General features: G+C 44.5%; 2 protein-coding genes and 1 pseudogene across 2 annotated transcripts; 1 reads left to right on the top strand and 2 right to left on the bottom strand.

Annotated features, from left to right (window-relative positions):
- The first annotated feature begins 472 nt into the window (after positions 1-472).
- On the top strand, positions 473-7222 carry arg1 (arginase 1). The gene is made up of 8 exons (XM_044013151.1): positions 473-641; positions 1609-1681; positions 2198-2372; positions 5921-6080; positions 6149-6243; positions 6320-6424; positions 6684-6820; positions 6895-7222. The coding sequence occupies exons 1-8, from the start codon at positions 522-524 to the stop codon at positions 7056-7058; spliced, it is 1029 nt and encodes a 342-aa protein (XP_043869086.1). The 5' UTR covers positions 473-521; the 3' UTR covers positions 7059-7222.
- A 312-nt stretch (positions 7223-7534) lies between these two features.
- LOC122759574 (prolyl 4-hydroxylase subunit alpha-1-like) lies at positions 7535-10347 on the bottom strand. The gene is made up of 9 exons (XM_044014505.1): positions 10317-10347; positions 9855-10060; positions 9034-9104; positions 8703-8802; positions 8566-8619; positions 8411-8461; positions 8251-8319; positions 8067-8163; positions 7535-7974 (listed from the first exon to the last, which is right to left on the bottom strand). The coding sequence occupies exons 1-9, from the start codon at positions 10345-10347 to the stop codon at positions 7904-7906; spliced, it is 750 nt and encodes a 249-aa protein (XP_043870440.1). The 3' UTR covers positions 7535-7903.
- A 4669-nt stretch (positions 10348-15016) lies between these two features.
- Positions 15017-17044, bottom strand: LOC122759573 (annotated as a pseudogene).
- Positions 17045-18021: the final 977 nt, after the last annotated feature.

The raw sequence follows: 18021 nt of genomic DNA, 5'->3' as shown, positions 1-18021 counted from the left end.
AAATGTCTGTGATTCACACGCTGATGTCAAAGGTTTTTTTTAATCAAAATAAATGATGCTTTTATTATTATTATCATTGTTCAATCTCTTTCCCATCATCCCACGCTGCATCACCATGGCAACTTAGCCTGACAGTAACAGCAGCTCAAAGGACGCCATTGCTGCGCTTCATCAAAGGCTTTTAATTTGAAATGTATGCAGGAAATGGCATCACCCTGAGTGTACTACATCAGTTTGTTTCCTTACCTTTCCCACATTATGTCTCCTTCATTGTGTCCTACATTGTTTCCTACATCACGTCTCCTATGATTCTAACATTGTTTCTCTGTGTGTGTGTGTGTGTGTGTGCGCGCGCGCGTGTTAAAAAACTTTAAAGCGCGGCTAAAACTTGAGTCATCAACCTCTAGAACTGTCCTCAAGTCCCGCCCACCAGACAGCCGATGACGACACACTGTGTTATAAAGTTGGATCGCTCGTGTGTGTCTGTGCGCGCTCTCGCTCGCGGATCGTCAGCATCCAGCATGTGGAGCGCGAGGACACTGCGGCGGGTCATGGTGACAGGATCAAACCTTCATCTTCATCATCATCGTCATCATCACTTGTCCGCGGGAATCATCGGAGCACCGTTCTCTAAGGGACAGGTGTGTGAGAGTGTGTGGTCAGGTTTTGGTGGAGATGTGGGGACCAATTCTGTCCGGTCCTCACTTCACAGTGTCTTCATACTTTTAATTAGTCAAGTGTGGGGACATTCTGGGAAAGTGAGGACATTTGGAGAATGTGGGGACATTCTGGGAAAGTGAGGACATTTGGAGAATGTGGGGACATTCTGGGAAAGTGAGGACATTTGAGATTGTGGGGACATTCTGGGGGAATGTGGGGACATTCTGGGAAAGTGAGGACACTTGGAGAATGTGGGGACATTCTGGGAAAGTGAGGACATTCTCGGAATGTGAGGACATGATGAGAAAGTGGGGACATTCTGGGAAACTGAGGATATTCTGGGAAAGTGAGGACTCTTTGTAATGTGGGGACATTTTTGGGAAAGTGAGGACATTTTGGTCTGTTCTCACCTGTTTATGATGTAAATGTTAGAACTGGGTCGAGGTTTTGTTTAGGGAGTGTCCTCCTTAAAGTAGTTGTATAGGAATGTGTGTGTTGAGGCGTTGCGAGGACAAATGCAGTGCAAGGACATGTTGATGCAGTGAGTACATTTTTGGCAGATCCTCAACACTTGTTAAAGACCTGAGTCAGGTTCACGGTCTACACAGAAACTGGTTTTATCAGATTCATCAGGACGCTCTGAATGTCTCTGGCGCTCCCTTCTTAACACAGACACGATCTCATTATCAAGAAACTCCGTCAGAATGATTTATGACCAACGAAAAATGTTGGACGCCCCCAAAAAAGTCTCCCATCTGGTCCACTGATCCTCGATAAGTGTCCTACATTGTCTCCTTCATTGTGTCCTATATTAGGTTTCCTAACGTTGTTTAGGAACCACTGGTAAATCAAATAATCACAACATCCTTCATCTCCAGTTTTCTACTTTGTTACTGTTGTGTTGTTTGTGTCTTTTGTCCTCACGATTACGTTGTGTGTCCTCTGCAGCCCAGAGACGGCGTGGACCGAGGACCGGACGCGATCAGAGCCGCGGGTTTGCTGCTCAAACTGCAGCAACAAGGTGAGTCACAAACACCATGTAAATGTGTGTGTGTGAGGACGGCAAAGACAAAGGTCAAAGGTCACAGAGTTGACAAATTGAAACAGTTTCCACATCAAACACAGTTAATGTTCACTCACCAGATAAAAGTCGACCTTGTGTTTCATCACAGATGTTTTCAGTTGTGACCTTTAATGTAAGGTCACGCAGAGGTCATGCAGAGGTCGCTGACTTCCCGTGAATGTTTACAGTTTGAAAGCGTCTCATTTTAAGCCTGTAATCTGTAATCTGTATAAAATGTGGTCAGGATTTTCTTGTAAGAGACATTTTTGTGATGTCATCAGTGGGCGGAGTTTTATCTACATTTAATGGGAACATATTTGGGTGATCACACACCTACATTGTTTCCTACATCATGTCTCCTTCACATCACGATCCTTCCTACTTTTATATAAAAGTAAACTTTAATCCTCTCCAGATTACAAAGGTTAAAACCAGTGAGCGTCTAAAGTAGAAATGGAACGCTTCCTGTCGCAGGTTGTGCAGTGAAGGATTATGGGAACCTGGAGTTTGAGGACGTGTTTGAGGATGCGCCCGTGGGTCGGGTGAAGCGTGCGAGGGCGGTGGGCGGCGCCAACCAGAGGCTGTCGGAGGCGGTGCGGGCGGTGAAGAGGGACGGACACACGAGTGTGATGCTGGGAGGAGATCACAGGTCAGAGGTCACGACTTCTTCATCGTAATGATTCTTAGATTTAAATCAAATGTGTTTTCAATGACTTTATAAATAAATAACTTTTCACTTTTTCTAAAAGAATGAAGTGTTAGAAACGTCAAATACTGAAAGTGTGCGTGTGTGTGTGTCTGTTGTGTAACAGTAGCTTCAGTCTGTCAATCATACTCCAGGGGCCCGTTTCAGAAAGCAGGTTTAGTGAAACTCTGAGTTAGTAAACACTGAGACGAGGGAAACTCTGGTTTTTCAGAGTTTTTTCAAAGTCAGTTCAGCTTAACTCTGAGTCAGTTACCACGGCAACATACTCTGTGAACTTAACCAAACCAGGTTTTGTTCAACAAACCCTGAGTTTCTCTGTGTCTCCTCCTGCTGCTGAGCCTGAAGCGTCTGTCTGACACTCGTCTCATGTCCTGTCTCATGTCCTTATATTTACACGTCCTGAAACAGTGTTGAGCAAAATGTTTTAATGTAAAATAGAGTCAAAAGAAAAAGTGAGTCCGTTTGAACATGGACACTTCAGTTGGACTTTATCATTATAGATCCATAACTATGTTTGATCCATATTCTCGTCGTCAGGTTCCAGCTGAATAAAGATCAAATCAAATGTAACATAATGTTAGGACTGCAGCATTTTATCATCACTAATGAAGTTAAAGTCTGTTAAATGATGAATGAGTGTAAAATGTATTAGTGTTCATTCATTGACTCGTCGCTTCACTTCAATGTCACGTGTGCTCTTTGTTTACCCGTTGCCATGGTGAATCGTAGTATCGGCGCTCCATTGATGATGACGCACACGCTGAACTCCGAGTGCACTGAACTGATGCTGATCAGCTGTTCTGAAACCTGGTCAACCTGGAGTTAAGGTTTTAAGTCAGAGTTTGTTGAACCTGCTTTCTGAAACTGACTTTGTTTAAGAATCTCGTTAAACCAGAACAAGCTAGCGGCCGCTGGCAGGGTCACAGGGTCGGTGTTTGTGGTCCAGCAGGTCCTGAACTTTATTACTGAGTTTGGTTCAGTTTGTGAAAAGCACATTTAGACGTTTGTCAATTCAATTCAATTAAATTTTATTTGTATAGCGCCAAATCATGACATACATGATCTCAGGTCTGTACATAGACAACATCAAGGAGAGCAGAGAAACACAACAGTTCACACAATGAGCAAACACTAGGCATCAGTGGAGAGAAAAAACTCCCTCTTAACAGAAGAAGAAATCTCTGACAGAACCAGACTCAGAGATGTGCGGTCATCTGCCTCGACCGGTTGGGGTGAAAGGAAAAATGGGGGACAGCGGAGAGGTGGGGGACAGAAAGGGGGGAGAGAAAGGACAAGAGGGAGATGAGGTAGAGACAGAAGAGAGAGAGAAACCAGGAGCAGATACACAACAACTGTATCAAGTTACAAGTTTACAGTCAATGATATCGACTTTTAATTATAGCACAATAATAATGGTGATGATAAGTATGATATGGATAGCCTCGAAAACTGGATCTGGATCCTGCAACCTGTAAGATGAGAATACAGAGAGCGAGAGAGAGGGAAGGAAGGAAGGACACAAACTAGGGAGAGAAAGAGACAAGGTTAATGACATATAAAAAGTCATAATCATACCCTGAGTGTGAGAGAGTGAATGTGCGTGTACCACAGGAAAATCCCCCAGCAGTCTAGGTCTATAGCAGCATAACAGACCACTTAGGTCACAAAATACAGGTTTAACTATAAGCTTTATCAAAAAGGAAAGTTTTAAGTTTCACTTTAAATACAGGCAGAGGCTCCGCCTCCCGAACTGTTATTGGAAGCTGGTTCCACAGGAGAGGAGGAGCCTGGTAACTGAAGGCTCTGCCTCCCATTCTACTCTTACAGACTCTGGGAACCACAAGTAAACCTGTATTTTGTGACCTAAGTGGTCTGTTAGGGTGATAAGGTAAGACTAGGTCTTTCAGGTATGAAGGGGCGTGACCATTAAGTGCTTTGTGCGTGAGGAGGAGGATTTTAAATTGAATTCTAAACTGTGGGTGGAGCCAGTGTAGAGAAGCTAACACTGGAGTTATATGGTCTCTCTTTCTAGTTCCTGTCAGAACTCGTGCTGCAGCATTTTGAATGAACTGAAGGATTCTAACAGACTTGTTAGAACATCCTGATAATAAGGAGTTACAGTAATCTAATCTAGATTAACAAAAGCATGAACTAGTTTTTCAGCATCCTGTAAAGACAGAATGTTTCTAATTTTCATAATGTTCCTCAGGTGGAAGAAGGCTGTTCTGGAAATGAGTTTTATGTGTGAATCAAAAGACATTTCCTGGTCAAAAGTAACTCCAAGGTTCCTCACAGTGGAACTGGAAGCCAGGGTGATGTCATCTAAAGTGACAATGTGATCAGAAAGTTTTTCTCTGAGGTGTTTAGGGCCGAGTATAAAAGTTTAAAAGTAGAAAGTTACAGGTCATCCAGGACTTAATGTCTCTGAGACATTCCTGGAGTTGAACAACCTGATTTATTTCATCCGGCCTCATTGATAAATATAGCTGTGTGTCATCTGCATAACAATGAAAGTGTATGTTATGCTTTCTAATAATGTTCCCTAGAGGAAGCATATATAAGGTAAAAAGTATAGGCCCAAGCACTGAGCCTTGTGGAACTCCACAATTAACTTTTGTTTGTAGTGAGGCTTTATCATTAACGTGAACAAACTGGAATCTATCAGATAAGTATGATTTAAACCAGCAGAGGGCAGCACCTGTGATACCAAGAGTCTGCTCCAATCTCTGCAGTAGAATATCATGATCAATGGTGTCAAATGCAGCACTAAGATCTAACAGGACAAGTAAAGAAACTAGACCATTATCTGAGTTACTAACTTTAACTAGTGCTGTTTCTGTGCTATGGTTTAATCTAAAACCTGACTGAAAATCTTCAAACAGGCCATTAATGCGCAAATATTCACATCATTGATTAGCAACTGCCTTTTCTAAGATTTTACAAACAAAGGGAAGATTAGATATCGGTCGGTAATTAGCTAAAATATCTGGGTCAAGGGTCGCTTTTTTTAGAAGGGGTTTAATAACTGCTACTTTAAACATTTGGGGCACATATCCAGTTAATAAGGATAGATTAATTTGAGTTAATATAGAGTTGTTAATTAAAGGAAACACATCTTTAAACAGTTTGGTGGGGATAGGATCTAACTGACAGGTTGATGGCTTAGATGATGAAACTAATGATGTTAACTCAGGGAGATCTATAGGGGAGAAACTGTCTAACTGTGCACCTGGTGCTTCTAAAGCTCTTGTGCTAGAAGATGAGTCAGTCCCAATCTGTTTATTTTCCTAAAGAAGTTCATTTTAAAAGTTCAGTGAAACGTGATTCTCTGAAAGAAACTGAAGAAGCAAATCGTCACGTCGGATGCTAACATTCAGACTTCCTGTTGAGATCCTGGTCCCGATGTTGATCTTTGTCCTACCGGGGTTCCACCCTTGGGGGGTGTGTCTGAGCTGATTCTGATTTGCGAGTCCGTCTTTGTTTGTGTTCAGCCTGGCGATCGGATCCATCCACGGTCACGCGGCGGCCGTTGGAGAGTTGGGCGTGGTTTGGGTCGACGCCCACGCCGACATCAACACCCCACTGACCACGCCCACCGGAAACATCCACGGACAGCCCATGTCGTACCTGCTGCGTGAGCTGCAGTCCAAGGTGAACTTAGTTCAAAGAACCCAGACACGAACGTTTGCTCTGGAGTTCTGACGTTTGTCTGTCGTCAGATTCCCGTTCTTCCGAACTTTTCCTGGATCAAAGCGTGCGTTTCCGCCAAAGACGTGGTCTACATCGGTTTGAGGGACGTGGATCCGGAGGAACAGTACGTAGATCTCTGGTCATGTGAGCGAATGATGTTAAGAACGTTTGTGACGTTGTTTCTTTGCGTTTTCTGTCAGTTTCATCCTGAAGACGCTGGGAGTGAAGATGTTCTCCATGTCACAGGTGGATCAGCTCGGTGTCGCCAAGGTCATGGAGGAAACATGTGACTACCTTTCTGCCAAGTAAGCTCCGCCCCATCACTGATATTATATTACATATTATCAACAGTAGAATTTCACGTTCTATGAGAAAATGTTACAATAAGATTTCAAAAAAATAAAACAATTGTTAGGCATCCAATTTTTTTTTCTGTTTTTTTCTCAAAAAAAATAAATTTTCTCAAAATTATTTTTTCTCAGAATTCAAGCCGGTTTTTATTACACGCTTCCGTACGGCACACCATAAACGGACGACAGTATTTCTTATTTCATTTTTCTGTAGAGTGAAGAAACCGATTCACCTCAGTTACGACATCGATGCCATTGACCCCTCTGTTACCCCGGCAACGGGAACACCAGTGGTGGGAGGACTGACTTACCGGGAGGGCGTGTACATTACGGAACACCTGTGTCAGACAGGTAACGAAGACGAACCACTGAGGTCACGTTTCCATAGTTACCGTGAACATGGTGAATAACACGTCTGTCCTCAGGTCTCCTGTCGGCGGTCGACCTGGTGGAGGTGAATCCTCTGCGAGGTCACGGCGAGGACGGCGTGACCTCCACGGTGGACACGGCGGTCGCCCTGCTGCTCGGCTGCTTCGGACGACTTCGCGAGGGAAACCACTCGTCCAATTATCGTCTGCCCGAACCATGAGCGGGGCCACGCCCACACGTACTGACGCACACCTGCGCGTGACGTCAGTGAACGACATGTTTAAAACAGTCGACCTGTCTTCAGATAAATGGCGTTTTATTAACTATAAACATTTTAGAATTTATAAACTTTGTAAAACTGGATATTAAACAAAAAAGATCAAATTTTGACGTTTCACGTGCTAATACATGCTTTTAAAACATTAGCAAAGCCATACTTTTCTATTGAAATAAAAGCTTAATGTTGTCTTAAATATCATCAAATAATAGCTAAGATTTTACCAAATAACTGTGATTAAATAAAGTTACCCAACCATTAGTAAGAGTCAAACATTGATCCAAAAGTTAGCTTAAAGTTAGCCACAACATTGCTACGAATAAGCAAAATCTTGAGTTAGAATTCAATAAGTTGTTTAAGTTTAGCAAAAAATGATCCAAAAGAACCTTAAAGGTTTGTTAACCAACAATAATCACGTACATTTAAAGTTATTTTTTAAGAAATAACTAATTCTACTAAAGACGTTTTTAATCTGCGACTTTGTTTATAACAAATTTGACGTATGAAAAAAGTTAATGATTAAACTTTATTGGTGTGTGTGTGTGTGTGTGTTCAACATCAAAATAAATACAAATTTGTATCAATCAAGTTTTTTTGCTGAGTCCTGATGGTTGTGTCTCACTTCTGTTACATGACTCATCATTTTTTTTTCTCTCTGAAGTGTTTGGAAAAGTTTTTCAAAATAAAAGCAGGTGATTAAATCTGAACTGATCGAACATATTGATCATTAATATCTAATATAAAATATTTAATCATTAAGTTGACCGGCAGTGGCAAAGTTAGCGTTGCTAGTCTGTTTTGCGGAGACCGCAGCGTCTCCTGAATTCTTGTCCTCGCTCATGGATCCATTTATTGGACACTGCAGAGACACAGACAGGAAGTGACGTCACAGTGAAGCAGAAACTCCCCGCGTTAACCACATGGTGGCGACAGCGAGCGCCGCACACTCACCCCATTTGCTTCCAACCAGAACCGGACAGGCGGCGTGTCTCGTCCGATCGTCTCCTTCTCCGCTGGCATAAAGGTTGTACCAGAACACGGCCGTCCCCTGGACACAAAGATCAATACACTGATCAATAACCGTTAATCAATCAATTCAAACACAAACTGCTCTCATATATTTGGTGAACTGCACCTTTATGGGCTTCACAGAAGCTCTGACATCAGTGAAGACTGTGGCGCCCCCTGCCTGTACGTCACTCATCTGCAGCAGGTAAACAACACATAACATGTAAACATGACATCACAACAGGTAAACAACAGGTAAACAACAGGTAAACAACAGGCTGACTGACGTAAAGCAGCCAGGTGGCGATTCTCCTTCCCAATTGCTCTGATCTTTCTTCCTGCAAACAGGAAACAGGAAGTGGGTCAACTTGAGGTTGCGACCCTGAAGCGTCGCTCATGTGTTTACAAACGATTAGCAAAGAAAACAGATCTAAACATTTACCCGTCCAAAGTCATAGTGAGGCTCGTACTGTCCACCAACACCGTAGTTAGCCACCTACACACACACACACACACACACACACGTCAGGTGACTGATGGCATCTTCAGTACTGTGATGTCACCAGGAGGGGGCGTAACCTGCAGGTGTTCGGCTGTGGACATGTCCAGACCTGTGATGTCTTCGATCCTCTGGTTGATCTTATCGACGACTGGATGTTCTTGTTCTCTGAGCCACGCGCTGACGAGAGAGGAGGAGGGGGCAGGGTCAATTTGAGGGGCGGGGTCAATGTAATGCGTGGCTTAGATTTGGTTTGATTTGTCAGTGCCAAAATTTCATAGCAAATACTAAACACTAAACATTAAATCTTACTATGTCCCTCCTCCGTAAATTACATTTAAATTTAAATGAAATAAAAAATAAAAACAACAAATAAAGGTGGTGCATAAAGAGGCGGATCAAAGAACTCACTTCTTACTGATGCGGTAGTCAACCGTCTTCCCTCTGCCAGTTTTAGCATGATAGACACCGGCTCGTTGGAGCTGAGGAGCCAGTCAGCTGACAGTTAGTGACCTCTGACCTCTAGTCAGGGGTTAACATTTTCAAACAGTCTGAAAAACATGACTCTGCAAAAATACACATGACATTGTTTGAGAACAACCGCTTTATAAATAAACAAACCAAACTGGCTGCAGTGTAGCATAAGACTCACCCACACACACACACACACTGATAGGTTCCTGTCAGTCTTTCTCCTCTGAGACTGAATTCTTTGTCCACCTTCAATTTAAAGTTGACGCCAAACTGATTGTGATTTATGCTCAGTGTGTGTGTGTGTGTGTGTGAGCGTTTGTGTGTGTATTTGTGTGGGTGTGCGTGTATGTGTGCGTGTGCGTGCTTGTGTGTGTGCGTGTGTGTGCATGCACGCGTGTGTGTATACGTGTGTGCGTGCACGCATGTGTGCATGTCATGTGCGTGTGTGTGTGTGTGGTTTCTATATGATGGATGATAACACGGAACCACATTAATACTTGAGACAATGCTATGGCAACACACAAACACACACACACACACACACACACACACACACACACACACACTCATCAGGAGACATGTGTCCACAGATCAGAGAACAAACCACTTTACAACTACTGTGTGTAGTTGTGTGTGTATGAACTGGTTACCATGGTTACAGTGTAACAACAGCCGTTTCACTTTGTCTTAGACACACTCATACGCTGTCTCTCTTGCTCTCTCTGTGTGTCTGTCTGTGTGTCTCTCAGAGGACGGACCTGTAGGATGAAGGTGTGAGCAGCGTGAGGACTCAGCAGGAGGACAGCTCTCCTCAGAGTGTCTCTGTATCGGTTCAGCTCCTCCGTCTTCATGCTGGTGAACAGGTTAGTGAAGACGCGGCTGATGTTTCTGTCCACTCTCTGCAGGGACACGTCCACGCCCTGACGAGATGTCTGGTCCAGGAACGTCTGCAGCCCCCGGATATCTGCAACAGCGGGGTCAAAGGTCAGAGCACAGCATCAGGGTCAAAGGTCACAGCACCAGGGTCAAAGGTCAGAGCACAGCACCAGGGTCAAAGGGTCAAAGTCACAGCACCAGGGTCAAAGGTCGTCAGGGCACAGCACCAGGGTCAAAAGGTCAGCAGCACCAGGGTCAAAGGTCAGGGCACAGGGTCGTTGTGTTGCTGTTTTGATTGAACTGATGTTAAACTTCTTTTCAGTCTTTCAAAGCTCGTGTTTCACTCTGAGCGTCGTACTCCAGGGTCTCATCCATCACACTCACAACAGGTGGTTCAGCGGACGTACAACATCCCTCACAACTGATACGTTTGGTTAAAAAATATTCATCAATGATGAATCATCATCATCATTATTGTTATTATTATTATAATGGTTAATAATAAATGATGTTATTATAGTTGTTCTGTCACCTTTGACCTTTGTGTCTCTGATCACAAAGACTCTTTATTTTATTTTATTTTATTTGTTTTCCTGACCTGAGCTGACACTTGGTGACGCCATGAATGAATGGATGAATGGATGGATGAAGGTGAGAGGAGAAAGCAGCTCTTTAGTGTCAGTGAGATTAAAGGTTAAAATCATGTTTTTGTTTCCATAAAAATAAAACACACAAACACACACAGACAGACACACACACACACACTCACTCACACTCACACACACACACAGACACACACACACACAGACACACACATACACACACACACACACACACACACAGACACACACACACACACTCACATACACACACAAACACAGACACACTCACAGACACACACACACAGACACACACACACACACAAACACACACACACAGACACACACATGCACACACACAGACACACACACACACACACACACACACACACACACTCACACACACACACACAGACACACACACACAGAGACAAACACAGACAGACACACAAACACACACACAGACATGCTACCACACACACACACTCACAGACACACAGACACACACACACACACACAGACATGCAGCACACAGACATGCACGCACACACACACAGACACACACACACACAGACACACAACACACACACTCACAGACACACACTCACACTCCTGACACACACACACACAGACATGCACACACACACAGACACACTCACACACACAGACACAGAGACAAACACAGACACGCACGCACACACACACACACACACACACACAGACAGACACACACACTCACAGACACACACACACACACACACACTCACACTCACAGACACACACAAACACACACAGACACACACAGACACACACACACACAGACACACACTCACAGACACACAAACACACACTCACACACACAGACACACACAGACAGACACACACACACAGACACACACACACACAGAGACAAACACAGACACACACACACAGACACACACACACAGACAAACACAGACACACACAGAGACAAACAGATACACACAGACACAGACACACACAGAGACAAACACAGACACACACACACACACACACACACACACACAGACACACACACACTCAGTCTCTTCATGATGTGAGCAGGTAATTAAAATGTCTTGTAATAAATGAATGGAGCTGTCATGGAAACGCCTCCCACTATTCTCTCTCTCTCTCTCTCTCTCTCTCTCTTCTTCCTGCATGTGATTTTTGTCGTTACAGTTCACAGACTCTTCTTCATTAGTGCTCAGAAGGACATGTTCAGGGAGACATGGCGGTACAGACCTCAGAGGATGACAGACAGACAGACAGACGGCTTTCAATTAACCCTCAGCGAGGGATTCCCTCACAGTGAGAGAAAGACAGGAACACATATTCATCTCACTGTTACACACACGTCTGTAAACCACTCACTCTCCCACAACAAACCACACACACACACACAGGAGCTGCTGGTCCTCTGCTGCCTCGTGTGGTCACTTTGTGTCACTGAGTTTAGTCTAAATTAAATATTTCAAATGCTGAATTCAGTAAAATCAGACATTAGAACTCAGTGATGGAGGCAGCAGTGTGTGTGTGTGTGAGATCTAAAACGTGATCATGTGACGTAGATGTCACATGATGTAGGTGAGTCTTTTATTAGGTGAATAAAATCTGTTTTTCTCATTGTCTCAGGCTGGTTCTCAGCCAGAGGGGGCGCTCACAGCACAGTCAGCATGAAGAAGAGTGAGTGAGTGAATGTGAAGAGGACACACACACACACACACACGTCGTATTCTGACACCCTCAGACCTGTGGATGGCGCTGAGGAGCTTTTTTAAAATGTCTATAAAAATATGTAAAGAAATCATAAGAAAGTGAAACATTGTGACCGTTGTAAACAGCCAAGTGATGCCAGCATGTTCACACTCATTATTATTATTATTATTATTGTTGTTATTATTGTTATTATTAGTGTTTTTATTATTATTAGTGTTGTTATAATTATTATTATTAGGGTTGTTATTATTATGGTTCTCCTTCACTGAGTCAACACACAGAGGTCAAAGGTCAAACTGCTGTAAAGCTGATCTCTGGTGTTTCTGTTCATGTACATGAATACATGTGTCAGAGTGAACGAGTGAATCCAACATCAAACACAAAGAGCTTTGTGTCTCCTCTGGGCCTCCGTACTCTGCACACTCTAAATCCTCTTCATCCTCTCACGCTGAGCTCTTGATCCTCATGTGGACACGGACTCTGAAAGTCTTAGCGAGTCAAACACAGAGCCGCCAGGTCACAGAGGGGGCAAGAGGCTCCGCCCCCCTCACAGACCAGTCTGTGAGTGAAATGTCGACATTCTGAAATCGGCAGGTGGTGACGTGGCACCGCTGCTGAGCAGCAGAAAGGTCACAGGTTTGATTCCCGTCAGAAAAACAACAACAAACGAGTTCATGTATTTCATGAAAGGTCTTCATCATTTTCATCATCATCTTCATCAGCAGAAAACTACACAGATTAATGTGAGACTGTTCTGCAGAGCTCCACCCGCCTGAACAGACCCTGCAAATAAATCATTCACACCCTCGTCTGCTGCAACACTGACTCTCTCTCTCACACACACACACACACACACACACACACACACACACACACACACACACAACACACACACACACACTGCTGCCTCCATCGCTGAGCTCTAATGTCTGATTTTAATAAATTCAGCATTTGAAATATTTAATTTAGACTTAACTCAGTGACACAAAGTGACCACACGAGGCTCCTGTGTCCCTGCAGCTTAAATCAGTGAATTTCTCTGGGGTTTGGTGTGGGAGAGTGTGTTTGTGTGTGTGTGCGCACGCGTGTGTGGGTGTGTGCGCATGCGTGTGCGTGTCTAACAGTGAGATAAAGACAGAGTAAGTTCTCATGAGGAATATTCATAAATTGCTGATTTTAACCTTGATTTTAAAATTAAAATATCAATATTTTTTCCCAGTGTCCTGGTGATCATAACTAACGAGGTGTAACTACCATGTTTAAGGAGTAGGGGGCGCTCATAGTGCATCATGATTTTATCTTCATCCTATAGAAAATACAGGTGCTATAAATAAACTTTACAGCAACAATACAACAATAAAAACCACTGCTGTGTGTGTGTGCACTCTGTAATGAAGGATTGTGGGTACTCAGAGGAGCAGCAGTGGTGAGGACTCATGAGAGGAACCACAGCACTGAGCTCTTCCTCTAACAACAGGATTAATGGACAGTAACCTCAGTGATTTGTCTTCCATTGATCTTCTTCTTCACACTCACACACACACACACACAGCTGTTACTCAGCCAAAGTAAATGAGTGCAGAATCTGTTTGTTTACCAGTTCAGTGGGCGTGGCCTAATGTTAATGGTTACTCGGAAACAAACACATCCTGTCTGTTACAACAGCAGCTAAAGTTAGCATTAGCTTAGCTCTTCACAACAATGTTTCTGTCTTTCAGTTAGATTTTACCAGGCTTTAGCTTAGCATTAGCTTAGCATTAGCATCATGAAAACAGTCACGTTGTTGTGTTGAATTATAAATAAAAACATTTCACCGGCATGATTCTCGTACAGTAATCCTGTGAACAGCGCCACCAGCAGGAGTCATAAAGAAGTGATTCAGTTTATCAATAATCAAAAACCAGATTATAATCCTGACAGGACACTTTGATGATTCAGGAGGTTTAATCTGACGATCTGTACGTTAACGTGATGGAAGTGAAGAAGATATGATGAATAATCATGTCCTGAGTCTGGACAACGACACAAGCTGCAGTGTTTTCCTTTTTAAAGATTCTGCTGGTGTTGTGGACGAAACGCAGGCGACTTCATATCAAATCTACACAGAAAAACTAATCCAGAGAAAACAGAAGCGTTTAATGAATGTCAGAGAGTCCGGACCAGCACTGTGTGAGGCTGCATTATTACAGAGAAACAGCAGGAACCGCAGCAGAGCCTCCACGCACTGCACTTTAACATGCTCACAAACGTCTGCTCTGATCTGTGGACGCGCACACACACACACACACATCACAACAATCAGTGAGCACAAAGCAAAACAACAAATCCTCATGTAAACACGACTGAGCTCCACCTCAGGCTCAAAAACTCCCTCTTTCTTCTGCTGTGGAGTTCCACAGGGTTTAATCCTCAGCCCGCTGACGCTTGCAGATTACATATAATGTAATTATTTATCTGTAATTAATATTTCACAGCTGATGATTGACAAACTGAAGGTGAAGCTCACGTCTCATGTGATGAGATCATATATGAAGTTAACGCAAACACGCTCAACTGTTACCATGGTAACCGCTTGTTACGCCTGCAGCGTAAATGTACGTCCGTACGCACACTGATATCAAATAAAAATGATTTACACACAGGTGAGAGCTAAAATATTCGTCTGAATGAAGGTCGACATGTCGCATTATGTCTAGTTTATGTCGAGATTATGTCTGGATTATGTCAAGATTATGTTCATTAATACATCTTCTGATGCACCTGAACACATCATCAGTGATGTAACCGGGTGTTTCGGGTCTCACAACATCATACACTCTCCTCCAGGTGACCCCACCTGTGTGTTCAGGTGGCATTCGCTTGTACCATGGACCTTCTCTCTGGATCCAGAGCCATCTCGGCTGCCTCGGTGATGTTCTTGATTGCACTGGTCCTTGCTCCTCCTGTGATGCCCAGTACACTGAGGGCTCTGTCGAGTGATTGCCCCACAAATCCTCTGCAACCTACTTCGATGGGCATGCACTTTGCCTTCCTGCCCTGCTCTCGACAGCCGAAGACCAGATGTTCATATTTGGTCCTCTTCCTTTCATGAGCCTCTCCCAAATGGTATTCCCATGGCACCGTCAGCTCCATGATGAGAATGTTCTTGGTAGCCTCTGAGACCAGAAGTATATCTGGCCTCAAAGTGGTGCTGACGATGTGCTGCGGGAATCTCAGCTGTTTCTCCAGGTCCACTAAGAGCTGCCAGTCTCGGGCTGTTGACAGGATTCCTGCTGCCACGATCTTGTGTCCTGGCCTTGGCTGCACTCCTACCTTGACAAACGCTATTGCGCTGGTGGTGTTCCACACTCGGCTGCAGCTGCTGATATCCTTGCTGATGGCATCCACAATCGGTTTCAGCACCTGGTTATGGCGCCAAGTCTACCAGCCCTCACCAAGAGCTTTTGGGCAGGAGCTTAGGATGTGCTCCAATGTTCCCCTGGCTGAGCACAGAGAGCAATTTAGGGTCTCCACCATTCCCCAGGTCAAAAGTTCGCTGAGCTAGGCAGGACATCGTACACTGCCCGAATCAGGAAGGTGATGCAGTGTGGCTCAGCCTGCCATAGGTCTGTCCAGGTGACTTTCCAGTCCATTGTCCAGGCCCCTTGTTGCTTCAGACCAACTGCTCTGCTTGATCTTCCTTCCTCCACTGCAGCCCTCACCTCCTCCTGAATTAGCCTCTGCTTCTCTTTCTCCTTGCGTTCCCTATACCGGGGTGTTAGGAACAGCCCCAAGCCTGCTCTGCCATGAGCCACCACACCCACCAAATGTTTTTGGCGCAGCTGGGATTCTGCATCCAGCACAGCAGCCTCAGCCCTCCACTTCCTTCCCATCTTCACCTCCACTCCAGCCTGGTCCACCTTTGGGTCTCTTGAGTCTCTGTACATCAGCACATCTCACCTTTTCCAGCACTTGCAGGATCCATCTGCACCCTGGTACAGACTCTGTGGTGACCGTTAGGTCATCCATAAAGGCCCTGATTGGTGGCTGGCAGATCCCTGTGGGTCCGGGGGCCCCGACACCCAGGCTTGGCTGACTTCACCATCATATTCATTGCCAGGGCAAACAAGGTTACCGAGATGGTGCAGCCTTTGATTATCCCAACCTCCAGCTTATGCCACTCTGATGTCACTCTGACTCTCAACCTGAACTGATCGTAGTAGTCCAGGATCAAGTCTGCAACATGATGCGACACATGGTGTTTGGTCATGGTGGTCTCAACCAGTTTGTGGGGGATGGAGCCATATGCATTGGCTAGGTCTAACCACAGGACTGTAAGGTCACCCTTGTTCTCGCGGGCTTCCCTGATGAGCTGCGTCACCACTCCAGTGTGCTCCAGACACCCAGGCGCTCCTGAGATTCCTCCCTTCTGCACCAACATGTCTATGTAGTTTTTGCTAGCACCTTGCTTCAAGCACCTTGTCAACGTCCTCATCAAACTGCTCCCATGCTGTCATCTTGCAGGCCTGTGGCCACTTAATTCGGACCTTCCCCAGGGTGGGATTTGGGAGAGCTGATTGCGCCACACGGACGCTCTGGGCTCTATGGGGTTCTTCCTGGCCCGGCTCCTCCTGCGTCTTATCAGGTGTGGTATCCGTGCGCTGTGGTGCACGTCTCTCCAAACACTTCATCCTGGCCTGGTAAATCTTGAGGCCTCGGCTGTTTTTGCAGATTTTCCCGCGGACTATGCGGGTCATAGTCGTTGATACATTCCCATTTGTTGTTTCCGTTTCGTCCGTCAGATTGGGGTTCTCATCCTCCCCGCCCACTCGGGCTCCCCAGGGGGTATTTCTCCATGAGTCGATCTGTAGCTTGCTGTTGGGTTTCCTCCTCTTGGAAGAAGCGGTTTGGGCTGATGACATGAACTGAAGAACAAAAGTTTTCTTCAGACTTGTGTTCAGGTGGGACAAGACATTGTTATGCTCCGCCCCCCAGAGTCCAATCAACAGAGAGAGAGAGAGACAGAGACAGACATAGAGAGACAGACAGAGAGAGAGAGAGACTGAGAGAGAGAGACAGAGAGAGAGAGAGACTGAGAGGGAGAGACAGAGAGAGAGAGACAGAGAAAGAGAGAGAGACAGAGAGATTGTTCTTCAAGAAACGTGGAGTAGAGGAGAGGAGTCCACTGGCTGCCCCCCAGGATATAGGGAAATTATTTTACCCTCAACCAAACTCAAGGGAGTCACTCAAGGCAGAGATTCAGGGGATGGGATCTGGTATAAAACTTACCTCACACACTCCATCGAAGCAGTAAAAATAGGTGAATCCCACATTTGGCTTAATATACAAAAAGGGACAATCTCGATAAAAGAAAACATATTCTTATGCGCGATATACATAGCCCCCTTGAAACCCACACACTTTAAAGAAGACTGTTTCTTCACATCCACAAACACATACATTTACACATACACATACATTTACATTTACACTTACACATACACAAACACATACACTTACACATACACAAACACATACACATACACAAACACATACATTTACACATGCAGATACACACAAACACTTACACACAAACACATACACTTACACATACACACACATACACAAACACATATACCACATACACTTACACAACATACACAAACACAAACACTTACACAAACACAAACACATACACATACACATACACTTACACATACACATACATTTACAC

The sequence above is a fragment of the Solea senegalensis genome, linkage group LG18, assembly GCF_019176455.1.
Source record: "Solea senegalensis isolate Sse05_10M linkage group LG18, IFAPA_SoseM_1, whole genome shotgun sequence".
Taxonomy (NCBI): Eukaryota; Metazoa; Chordata; class Actinopteri; order Pleuronectiformes; family Soleidae; genus Solea; species Solea senegalensis.
Note: the sequence above shows the minus strand (reverse complement) of the source record. Positions and strands in the feature narration are given on the sequence as shown.

Coding starts and splice junctions, on each gene's coding strand:
- LOC122759574 (XM_044014505.1), bottom strand. CDS start 10,347: ATGGATGAGACCCTGGAGTACGACGCTCAGA. Junction 10,061..10,316: donor CCTGGAGTACGACGCTCAGA/GTGAAACACGAG, acceptor CCGCTGTTGCAG/ATATCCGGGGGCTGCAGACG. Junction 7,975..8,066: donor TCTGGTTGGAAGCAAATGGG/GTGAGTGTGCGG, acceptor GTGTCTCTGCAG/TGTCCAATAAATGGATCCAT.
- arg1 (XM_044013151.1), top strand. CDS start 522: ATGTGGAGCGCGAGGACACTGCGGCGGGTCATGGTGACAGGATCAAAC. Junction 642..1,608: donor CACCGTTCTCTAAGGGACAG/GTGTGTGAGAGT, acceptor TGTCCTCTGCAG/CCCAGAGACGGCGTGGACCG. Junction 6,081..6,148: donor TGCGTGAGCTGCAGTCCAAG/GTGAACTTAGTT, acceptor GTCTGTCGTCAG/ATTCCCGTTCTTCCGAACTT.